General features: G+C 39.1%; 1 protein-coding gene across 10 annotated transcripts in view; it reads left to right on the top strand.

The window, feature by feature from the left end:
* LOC116845606 (afadin) overlaps positions 1 to 11,106 on the top strand; it is a 54,086-nt gene that overhangs the window by 12,567 nt on the left and 30,413 nt on the right. For 3 of the 10 annotated variants that reach the window (XM_032818500.1, XM_032818499.1, XM_032818495.1), the window contains exons 1-6: positions 4,076 to 4,769; positions 5,327 to 5,545; positions 8,520 to 8,631; positions 8,907 to 9,099; positions 9,387 to 9,671; positions 10,024 to 10,307. In XM_032818500.1, the coding sequence (XP_032674391.1) occupies positions 5,529 to 5,545; positions 8,520 to 8,631; positions 8,907 to 9,099; positions 9,387 to 9,671; positions 10,024 to 10,307 (891 nt within the window). In that variant the 5' untranslated portion in view covers positions 4,076 to 4,769; positions 5,327 to 5,528. Of the gene's footprint in view, positions 1 to 4,072; positions 4,770 to 5,326; positions 5,546 to 8,519; positions 8,632 to 8,906; positions 9,100 to 9,386; positions 9,672 to 10,023; positions 10,308 to 11,106 lie in introns of those variants that run through there. The other 7 variants (XM_032818507.1, XM_032818505.1, XM_032818506.1 and 4 more) reach the window with 5 other exon arrangements.

Genomic DNA, 11,106 nt, shown 5'->3' with positions numbered 1-11,106 from the left:
TCTCTCTCTCTCTCTCTCTCTCTCTCTCTCTCTCTCTCTCGCATTATTCCAAAATATTAGCCGTAAAAAGACGTGATTGATCATTTTACAATTTAATTTTTCTCTTGTTTTGCTTTCGATAAACTTTCAAATTTTAAATTTTTCGCGGTAATTAAAAAAACATATTCCTCTTTAAAAATATATATTTACAGATATCTATCAAATTTTTAATCAAATAAACAAATAAAAATAAATCAATTTTTTGGTTAATCCGAGAATGATTACACAGCTCGACCTATATGTGCCATCCAAGCGATTATATTCCGTTAAAAAAATATAACGACCAAATAGGCTCGAGCGCGAATCGAGGAAGCGGTTAATCCGACTCGTCCCGCGGTGCGCGGTGCGTCCAATCCGTTAATACTCTCCGATTGCAAATCGAGGAGATCGAGACGAGTGCGCGATGACAGTCGCGGCGATTCGTGTTATTATATTATTATACGGGACGTGCATGCGTTCACCCCTTCGAATGCTCCTGCAAGGCAAGTATTATATTCCCATCGACTGTATACCTCGCGTCCTACCGGTTTTTCGAAGGATAAAATCAGGTATTACTCGTCCGGGGCGGGCCGTTCATCGATCGAACGAAGATATCGTTGGCTATAAGCTTGGACGTTTACGCAAAAAAAAAATAAAATAAAAATGACTTTGATGCAAAACAATTTTAACAAGATGAGAGAATAGACAATGTTATCCGTATTAGCGTCGGAAGATTTCGGAAATTTGTCTCTCTCACTAATGGCATGGCTATTACATATTGATTACATATCGATTAAAAACGTGTAAAAATACCCAACACAACGATCTTGTAAATTTTCACTTCTAATTAAACGCGTGCTATCATCGCGTGCTATTAGACTAAGCCTTCAATTAAGAAATCCTTCGATTGTCAGAACAAAAGTACATTTGCTGCTTGATATTAGAGGATCAAATAGTTTCCGTTGCAAATTCTTATTTTTCGTAATTTTTAATTTTTTAACATGTTTTAACAAACGTACACTGCCCAAAATACAAATTACATTTGTTACCGTCCATTTAGGTTCAGTTAGTTTTGTCTCCATTGCAAAAGTGTTGCTTAGAGCGGCAAATTTTAAGAGCAACAAACCATTCGTTTCCTCTACCGGGTCATTTGCTCATTGTCCCGCATCAACAAACCATTTGTTGCAGATATTGGTATTTTGTTAAATCAGCAAAACTTTTTTCTCGCTGTACGGTGTGTAAACACATCCGAGAGTCGCTGCACGGAATGCGAATGAACGCGCCGACCTCGGGCCGGCGATCTGACTACCCTCACGAATTTTTTTTATCGTGCAAATCTCTCATGCGAATATTTTCTCGATGCTACGTCGCGAGCTTTCCGGCGCATCGCCGGCTAAGCACGACGAGCGACGTAACGAGCATGATACGCACGACAATTACACGCATCACCGAATTCGATGGTGCCGGTATAGTGCGCTTGATATCCAGTGGTTTCCAAATCTTCTCGCGAAGAGAGAGAGAGTTGAGATCTTTTTTTCTTCTTCTATCCTTCTTTTTTCAAAAAGAGAGACGTTGTTTTACGAAAATTCCTCGATATAAACTAGAGTTGCATTCCAAAACGTCTTTTTTTTAGGAAAATTTTACTCAATACCTGTAGTTCACATTATACATACTATAGAGTATCGAATAAAATTTCCTCAAGAAGGACGTTTGGGAATGCAACCTAGAGAGTTTTTCAAAGATTCCTCTAATTTCGTTGTTTAGACGTTCTATGTTTTCACGATTAGACTTCACTTACGAGGAATCGATAGTGAAGAAATATCGAGGCTTTATGGAGCGATATTTTGTCATTGAGAGATTAAACATGATTTTGCCGCCAACAATATCATATATATTCCCTATCCACCTGTTTTGTGGAACGTCACGCCGGAAGATTTGGGAACCACTGAATCGTTGTGTTTCACACGTGGGCACGAGTGCATGGGAGAGGAAGGAGGGGTTGGGAAGAGGAAGGGCGAGCAGGTAGAAGCGTACTACCGTCGTGTGCGTATCCAGAGAAATTCGACGTAATGCAGTGAGAACGTTGAAATTTGCGACGTATCGGAGCAAAGCGGAACGGAACGAAATGGAACGACGCGAAACAGAACGGAACGGCCTGGAACGGGACCGCGGTGCGGCAGGGCCGGAATGTCCGGGTGAGGATGCGTAAGGAAAATTTTGTCGCGCGATGAATTTTTCAAATGAATATTTCCTAAGTTTTGAAATTGTCTGAGAACGTCATAAATATACTATATATATACAAATCATACGTTGGAAATCTCGCGATTTTACATAAATGTTAATATTAAAAAAGTTAAGGCTCCTCTCGCATTGTCTATTTTTTTTAATGACGTCAGAAGCGAGAAAATGCATGCTAAAAATTCTTGCAAAATATGTTAAAATATATATCCATAAAATAATACATGCAATCGATTAAACAAATTTGTAAGATATTCCGTGCACTCCCCTTTTGCTCTAACAATCAATTTATTGTAAATTAACCTGAATAAAAACTTATTCCTATTCAAGTTAATTTACAATAAATTGATTATTAGAGTAAAAGGGGAGTGCACGGAATATCTTACAAATTTGTTTATATACATATATATATATATATATATATATATATATACATATATATATATATATATAAACTTTATATCCCATAAAGAAATTTTCAAATATTTTTTTCTCAGTGTAAGAAAAAAATATCTAAAAAATAAAAAAATATTTATTTGGTGGGTACTAATGATATATTTACTTAAATCTTCTGTTTCTTTTCATTTTTTTTACTTTCAATGTGATAGCGATTTTCGAGAACTAGTAGATTCATAATTCCTACAAGACTTACGGAAGCGGAAAAAACAATTCAATCTTAGGTCTTTAAAGGGATACTTTGAACAATTAATGAGTCACTGGGAAATCTCAAGTCATGAACGCAATTTCATCATAAAATAAACAAGCCGTAAAAGTAACAGGCGTTACGCTGTATTCTTCTCGACGTTCCCATGCGTCTAAACTTTCACCGTTAATTAAATCTCCTTATGATCATAATTAAAATTGCAAAGTGGAATCATTGAACTTGAAAGTGGAAGTCAATCAGGATAAAAGCGTCACGTTAAAGTATTGTTACGCGGAGAATTCGAAACTGATGAATAGGCTGGAATTGCAATTAAAAAATACATCGTATGTCGAAACGTAATACGCACACTATGTTACAATACAATACCAAGTCGAGATAATATGCAAAGTGGACTATCTTGATCTTTACTCACGTGTAATTCTTCTTGTGAAATTAGATCAAACGTAATACAACCTCGAGTAGTCTCAAACAAACTTCACAGGAGCACACATATTGTTGCATCCGCGCCGATTATCGACTATCGATAGTATAGATAGTATAGATGGCATCTGATAATCGATCGCCATCTATGTCATCGATAATCGATCAGACGCACGCGCGATGCAACGATGTGTACCATAGAATTAGCGCGTTCAATAACCTTTCTCGTCTATACTAGATCTATACTAGATCTATTCGCTTTCGAGAAACTTGTAAACTAGTGCACACTAGTGCAATAAGTTAAAATGAGAAAGAAACTGCTTTTTAATTTAATCTGTCTTGTTACACTAGTGCAGAAATTGTGCGGAAACGAACATATCTAGCGGAAGAAAGTGTACATGTCTCATTATGACTTGTTGCAGAAGTTGTTCAAACAGTTTAATTGTAAACTCGCGCTCTTTGAGCTGCGTCCCAAAACTTCACTCGGGTGAAGTAGCATTTAATTGACCAGTCAGAACAAATAGAACAAATAGAACTAAGTCTTTATCATGATTAATTGAATATTACTCTATTCGCCGAGTAGAATTTTCGAACGCAGCTTTATATTTCCACCCTTTGAACGCGCGAACGTGAGCGGGGCGCGCGGCGCTCAGGGCACGGCTCTGGGCGGGCAGGACCGACGGCGAGGACGACGCACGGGAAGTCCCCCACTCCCGGGGCCTGACGGAGTCACCTCGTCGGTTTGTCAGTCGTTTGGCCGTGTGCGCGCGGTGGTCGTCGCGTGTGGAATTCAACGAGCATCGTTGGGTGTGGCGGCGAGTACGAGGCGCGCTCGTCGTCTTTGTCGGTGCGTCGCGACGACGGCGTCGGGCATCAGTGCGCGAAAGGTGCCGAGAAACGAACCTCGCGGGCCCCGCTTTTCTCCCGTCCCGGGCGAGGAAGGCGCGCGGGGCCCGTTTATCTCGCGCTGTGCGCGCAGACGAAGATAAATTCCGTGCGCTACGCTACATTACGCTACGCTACGCTACGTTACACGCCCCGCGTGCGTTACCTCGACGTATGAAAGTGAGAATCGCGCGCAGGAGGAGGGGGGAGAAAATATTTAGGCGCAAGTAAAAGGCCCCGCGCGTTTTCTCAGCGTACTTTCGGGCCGAGCCGACGTGTCGAAACCCGCCGACCTCGGACGGATCGTTGAACGCAAGTGGATGAGGTTATGTGTCACTCGCAGTGCCTCGGGATTTCGATCGAAGGGTCCCTCGATCGTATCACCTTCAACTCCCCAGGACTTTGTTCTATAACGCGACAACTGCTCCGCGTGTCAATGTATTTCCGGATTCTTGAAAGTAGACGAGCAGCTTTTCAATTGTAAAGTAGGATAGTCCTCCGCGATTGGAGCAGATAAAAAAATTATCTCCTGCGTCGCACATTTGTAAGATACGATCATTTATATTTCGGTGTTATCAAAACACTTTCGTAATGTAGAGATTCGTTTGGTCTCTTAATATCTTTAAAATAAGATTCGCCCGTTTTACTAAATTCCTGTTCACAATTCGGCTTTGTAGAGAGCCACTGACGGAAGAAAAGAAGCCTTTGAGAGGCTGCGTTTTCGCTCGAGACTTTTGTGTGAGATAATTGCGGAGCGCTTTCCATCCTGTGTTCAACCGCAAGACTACTGTATTGAAATCCGTTACCCTAAGAAAAAGTTCTTAAATTTAACGCACCACGTAGCTTGATAGATCAAAATTTCCAATTCACAGAAACGGTTTGGCCATCCCTTGGGACGGTTCTTGATGTCGCGAGTCACTCTCGGAAATAACATTTCGCTGAGTGCGGGGTGGAAAATGATACTCCATTGTCCGCGTCGAAGAATTTTACTTGCGAGAATGACTTTCCACAGCAAAAGTCCCGTGCGAATATCGCGAACGCATTTTCAATTTTCTTCACTGAAAGTGTGCGTCTCAAACGCAATATTTCTCGTCGTTCTAGTTTATCCGGCGATATGAATTCCACATAGAGTCATTGACAAGACGATACGAACTTATCCGGTGAAGAAAGAAGACTCGAGTGCGTGAATCGTTCGTTCCGCTTGCGGAGAACGAAATAGTGAATTGACTTTGCTCGCGCACCGACTACGTGCTCCTCAAAATAGCGAGAAGCACGGGAAGAATATCTCTTCGAGGCTGAAAGAATGACGGTGTCCGAAGGGTGAGTATAACGTCGGAATGGCGCGAAGTTCAGGCACGAAGCATTCTAATTATTAGGCGTAGGTGAAGCGAACAAAAGCAGGTATGCGAGAACAGTATGGTCTCTTTGTCAGGTTTTGTCACGCGACAAAAAAGGGGTCTAGCTAGCCGAGCGGATATACATAAAGGCAACAAAAGCAGTCGCTCATCGCGCGTTCAGGTGCTACACTCTGGAGTAGTTAAACATTCAAAAGGGAATCGTCTCGCCTAAATAGGGTTTGAGGTTGCGGGTGCACACCTCCGTTAGTAGCCAGTGTTTACTGACCGTTCCGAAGCGCGCGGCAGCCATGAATGCTGGCCGGTTCTTTCGTCTTCCTACGGCGAGTAATAGTAAGAAACGAGCTGGACGTAGTGTGTCACAGCGGGGGCTACGTGTCGCCGTAGTAAGCCCGTGTAGTATGAGCGCGCGCCGAAGGAGACGAGACACGCCGCGCGCACGTTACCTTGCGCTTTGAATGCGTTATGAGGTTGACACTCGGGAGATCGGTGCCTCGCTGGATGAGAAAGCGAATAACGCGGTTCCATTGAAAGGCGCGACTGAGATCGCGATTGAGGTCTCGGAGTAAGGCTCGCTGTTGAAACTGTGAGGCTATGATATCAATTGTAATTGAGAGGTATCGCATTTTTTAAAGATTTTGAAAAATTCTTTGGAACATCCTTTTCATCGCGAAAAGGGACTTGAAAACTGACCTGTGGGATATGAAATTTATTTTTGTGAATAAACTTTATATCCTATCGAAAATTTTCAAGTACTTTTTCCTCAATATTTGTGTAAGATTGAAGTTATTGATATATACAGTTACAATTGAGATCAAAGTTAACACTCACGTGATGATTAAAAAAAGACAAAATTGCGTTTTGAATGGGGTGGGTACATACCAATTAAGATTATAACTGAGATTAAGTTTCAATTCTGATTTCTATTTCTATTTTGCGCTGAGAAAAAAAATATTTAAAAATTTATTTGTGGGATATAAAGTTTATAATAAACTTGAAAAATAAATAATTTTTCAAATAATTTTCAAAATTTTTTTTTTAACTAAAATCAAAATTAACATTCATGTAGTGGTTGAAAAAAGTTAAAGTTGCGATTTGAACGATACAATCGAGATTATAATTAAGATTAAATTTCAAATTTGTTTTCAACTTGCACTTGAAAATTTATATATTTGCAGGATATAAAGTTTATCCATGAAAATAAACTTTGTTTCGCAGAACTGAGCTTTATAACTCGCAAATAAATTTCAAGTATTTTTTCTCAATGATTTTCAGTTTTTAGTAGAAACAAAGGCGAAACCGCATATTTTATTGCAATCTAGAAAATTGCAACTAAAAGAACAGAAAGCTTGGAATGCCTTGTGCATACACATGCGACGCCTCGCCGCGCATTTGCAACGAATGACGCGCTTCATATTTTAGTGTATGAGTCATCGATTACCTTCGTGACAGTACTGATACGTAGTGTTATCATAGCATGATAATGGAATAACACCATAATGGAGAGGCGACCTAGAATCACAATTCCATCATCTCCTCGTTCGAGGAGCGCATTGACCCACTAAAGTACTTTCGAATTCGAAATGACTGCGCGGACTTCCTGTAATTACATTCCCACACATTTATACATCTCAACACACTATCATGTTTATTCAAAATTACAACTCTCTTAGACAATGTGAACAATAAATCAATCACTCGTCAAAATGTAGCGGTGCAGCGAACCCTTAAAAGAAATGCGCGGATGCGCTTTTAAGGTTTTAAGATCGAGGACACGAGACGTGCCGTGAAGACGGAAGGGACTCGGGGGAGAGAGAGGGGGAGGGGGAACAGGAATGCATGGTATGTGAACACCTCTCGAGGATCGCCTCATCGTCTGGAAACTCCGAGGCTCGGTTCTGCAGCCTCCGGTTGGTTAAGATTAAAGTTAGTTAACAACGTCGGTTAACCCTGGTCGATATGAACTTCAACCTTGGTTAATTAATATGATAACCAACTTTACGTGATCCCGGCTTACCGTCTAAAGCCGAAATTATTAGTTGAGCGATATGGCTGAGGGTGAAATTTCAGTTAAAGATCGGCAAATAAACCATTAACTTTAATTACAGCGTTGAGATCTGAGATCGAGGAGCGCCGAACAGAAATGAGCAATGTTATTCCGCATACATGCAACATCGCCTTTCTTTCACTCGTAAATCACCGAATAACTCTGGATAATTTTATCCGAGGATATTGATCTGTAACTTTGTTTGAGGTAGATTTAGATTTTCCGCACAGACGCAAACGCGACACGTTTCGCCGTTCCTGTTTTCTTCTTTGTTAGATAGCAAAATACATTTATCGCGAGGCTGCATGTACATCTTTCACGAACACCTTGTATAATTCGTAGTATTCGAGGAGGGGTCGTTTCTGGATGCATTGCATGCATCGGGCACTCGTACTGCATAGCGAGAATCATAACACGGCGCGATACTCAGGGTAGCCTGGTGTACTGAACAGACGCCTCGCAGCTTTATTTCTGCTGTGGTAATTTATCTCACCGTGGTATCAACAGACAAAATAAGCTTCGCGAGCGGTTACGCGATAGGGACGGCTTCTCAGGAGATACCAAAAAGGGGCGAAAGAATTAGAGTTAAATTTTCCTCACATTTTTAGAAAATTTCTTTTCTAAAAAATTAAATTCTATTTTTAAAAAAATGACAGATATGAAGGAATTTATTAAATATGATACGTAAAAAATTCAGGAAATCTAAGATCTCTGAACATTTAGGAAAATAATAACGATACATTGTTAAAACAAATATTGAAAAAAAATTTGTGTATGTACAATTATTTGCAATTTAGATGTTAGGAGATCATTGTATCGATCGCATCACAGCTTCTGTGACGGTCGGTCGTGTCGGTTACTTGCAATTACTTACACGTGTCGTGTTTTTCAGGATGGCAACGGAACTGGCGAACAAGAAGGCAGAGCGAGAGGCTCTCAGGGGGGTCATACAACAATGGAATGCTAATCGTTTAGACCTGTTCGAACTTTCGGAACCCAACGAAGTAAGTACTATAGCGGTAGCTGCCGCGACTGTCCCCCGTATCTTCCAACGTATCTTTTAAAAAATGTATGCCTTGCCCCAATATCTTGATGCTTCTCTGTTAGCTTTTTTGACCGATTAGATTTCCGTTTACTGATTGTGTAAAATGTAGATTCTTTCCTGGCACATTCTTGAAATTTAATTAGTTGGAAAACCTTATAAGACTAGTAAAAACTAAAATTAATCTAACAATATTACCCGTTTTATTGCTTGTTCAATTTATCATTTTTTCGATAGGATTTGGAGTTCCACGGGGTGATGAGGTTCTACTTCCAAGACAGCGGTCAAAAAGTCGCTACGAAATGCATCAGGGTTGCCTCAGACGCGACCAGCCAAGCAGTAATAGAAACACTTATAGAAAAATTTCGTCCCGACATGAGAATGCTCTCTGTTCCAGAATACGCTCTCTATGAGATACACGAGAATGGAGGTGAGTTCAATCAAACGTCTTGATTATTGTATCACGAAAGAAATGACTTCACATCTTTTCATTACGATTAAAATTAAAATCATATGTATTTAATAAGTTATTTGTTTAATAAGTTATTTTAATAAGTTATATACATACAGTTATTTGATTGAATATTGATGCGTAAATACTGAATTTATATTTAATCATGTCTAAATTTGTTTTCTTTTCAAATTCTTTTTTATTCTAAATTTTATTTTTATTTTATCGATGTTAATATTAAGTAATGTAATCTTTTTGATTTGTAGAGGAGCGTAAACTGGGCTTAGAGGAGAAGCCATTGTTGGTACAATTAAATTGGCATATAGATGATCGCGAGGGACGCTTCTTGTTGAAGAGAATCGACGACAAGACCAATACGCAGGGCGTCGGTTTTACTTCAGCCGAGGGTTCGAGCTTCCGTAGGAAGCTGAGCAAGCGGGAAAAGAAACAGATCAAGAAGCAGGAGAAGCTCAGTCGACTGAAGAGCTTGGAGCAAGACGAGAACGCTGTGCCCGACGATCAGAACGGCGTCGCTGAGAAGCTCTACACGGGTTAGCGTTTATATTATTTTATTTTTATTTCGAAACATTGCGCGGTTAAACAATTGAATCGAAATTCCTCGAGGAGAATACGCGACTGAAATATATGTGCTCGTGCGTATAATGAGTATCCTGCGTTCAATTGTACTATTCTTCCATCGCGTCTTATTGTTGTTCTTTGAAGCAAACACAATATCTAAAAATACTTCAATCCGTTGCGTCAGATACAATGATCAGTCTTAACTGGATTATTGATAGTCACATTGTGATAATTTTAATAGAACATCAAAACACTTCCTTATTATGACTAGTACAAATGGACCTCTTTTTTTCATGATATTAACGACGATGTTATTCTTTTCAGAACTGCCTGAGACCAGTTTTACGAGGAGCATCTCGAATCCAGAAGCGGTGATGAGACGTCGTCGTCAACAGAAGCTCGAGAGGAGACTGCAGCAATTTCGCAGCAAAGACGGCGGCCCCGACACGGGCGGCACATTGAAAATTTATGGCGAGGCGTTGTGTAAGGACGTGCCATACAAGACGCTGCTGTTGAGCGTACGAGACTCCGCCGCTCAAGTCGTGCGAGAGATGCTTTCTAAATATGGCCTAGAAAAAGTGGACCCGCAGTTGTATTGCCTTGTACAGGTTAGCATATACGTATGAGTTCATGGTTCAATCGTAACATATCTGTTAGCTTATCAATCGCCACTATCTGTAAAGCGGTAATTAATATCGAACTTTAAAAATTCTCGTAAAAGTTTGCTTTTTTTTAGCGAGATTGTGTGGAATTTAATGATTAAAATAGATAAAAATGAAGTAGATATTCTATAAATAATATAACTTATAATGTGTGAATAATATAAGAATAACAAAATAACAAGAGTATGTTAATTTAGAGCTTGGTTATCAAAAGTGTCTAATATTGAGTGCTGCAATAAAAAGTAGCAATATATGTAAAAATATATATAAAATGTACCGATATTCCATAAAAGAAAAGGCCAATACTAATTAATTGATTTTGAAATAAGACGACAAATTTAATACCGCATTTATAATAAATAACTATATAACAAAAGTAAGGAATTAAGATAAAATTGATAAAGAACAAGATTGGAAAGAGTACGATAATAGACTAATGAGAATATTTGTAATTCGTAATAAAACTGCAAAATAAAAAATGATAAATCTGTTAAGTAATATTCACTAATCTGCTTGATTAAGATCAAATGAAATAATAGTAGATTAATGAAAGAAAGGCATTTATTTCTTTTTTAAATTAGGTAAAAGTCTGGACATGTATCTAATTCTAAACTTTCTTATGATTTTGGTCTTTAAATACGAATATATAAACTTCCAACATAAAAAATATATGTTAATATCTAATATATATATATGTGTATATATATATATATATATTTTTTTTTTTTTTTTTTTTTTTTTTTTT

The sequence above is a fragment of the Odontomachus brunneus genome, unplaced genomic scaffold (genome assembly GCF_010583005.1).
Source record: "Odontomachus brunneus isolate Ranch 3 - 2012 unplaced genomic scaffold, Obru_v1 Obru_scaffold_053, whole genome shotgun sequence".
In the NCBI taxonomy this organism is placed as follows: Eukaryota; Metazoa; Arthropoda; class Insecta; order Hymenoptera; family Formicidae; genus Odontomachus; species Odontomachus brunneus.
This window is presented reverse-complemented; position numbering and strand designations above follow the sequence as displayed.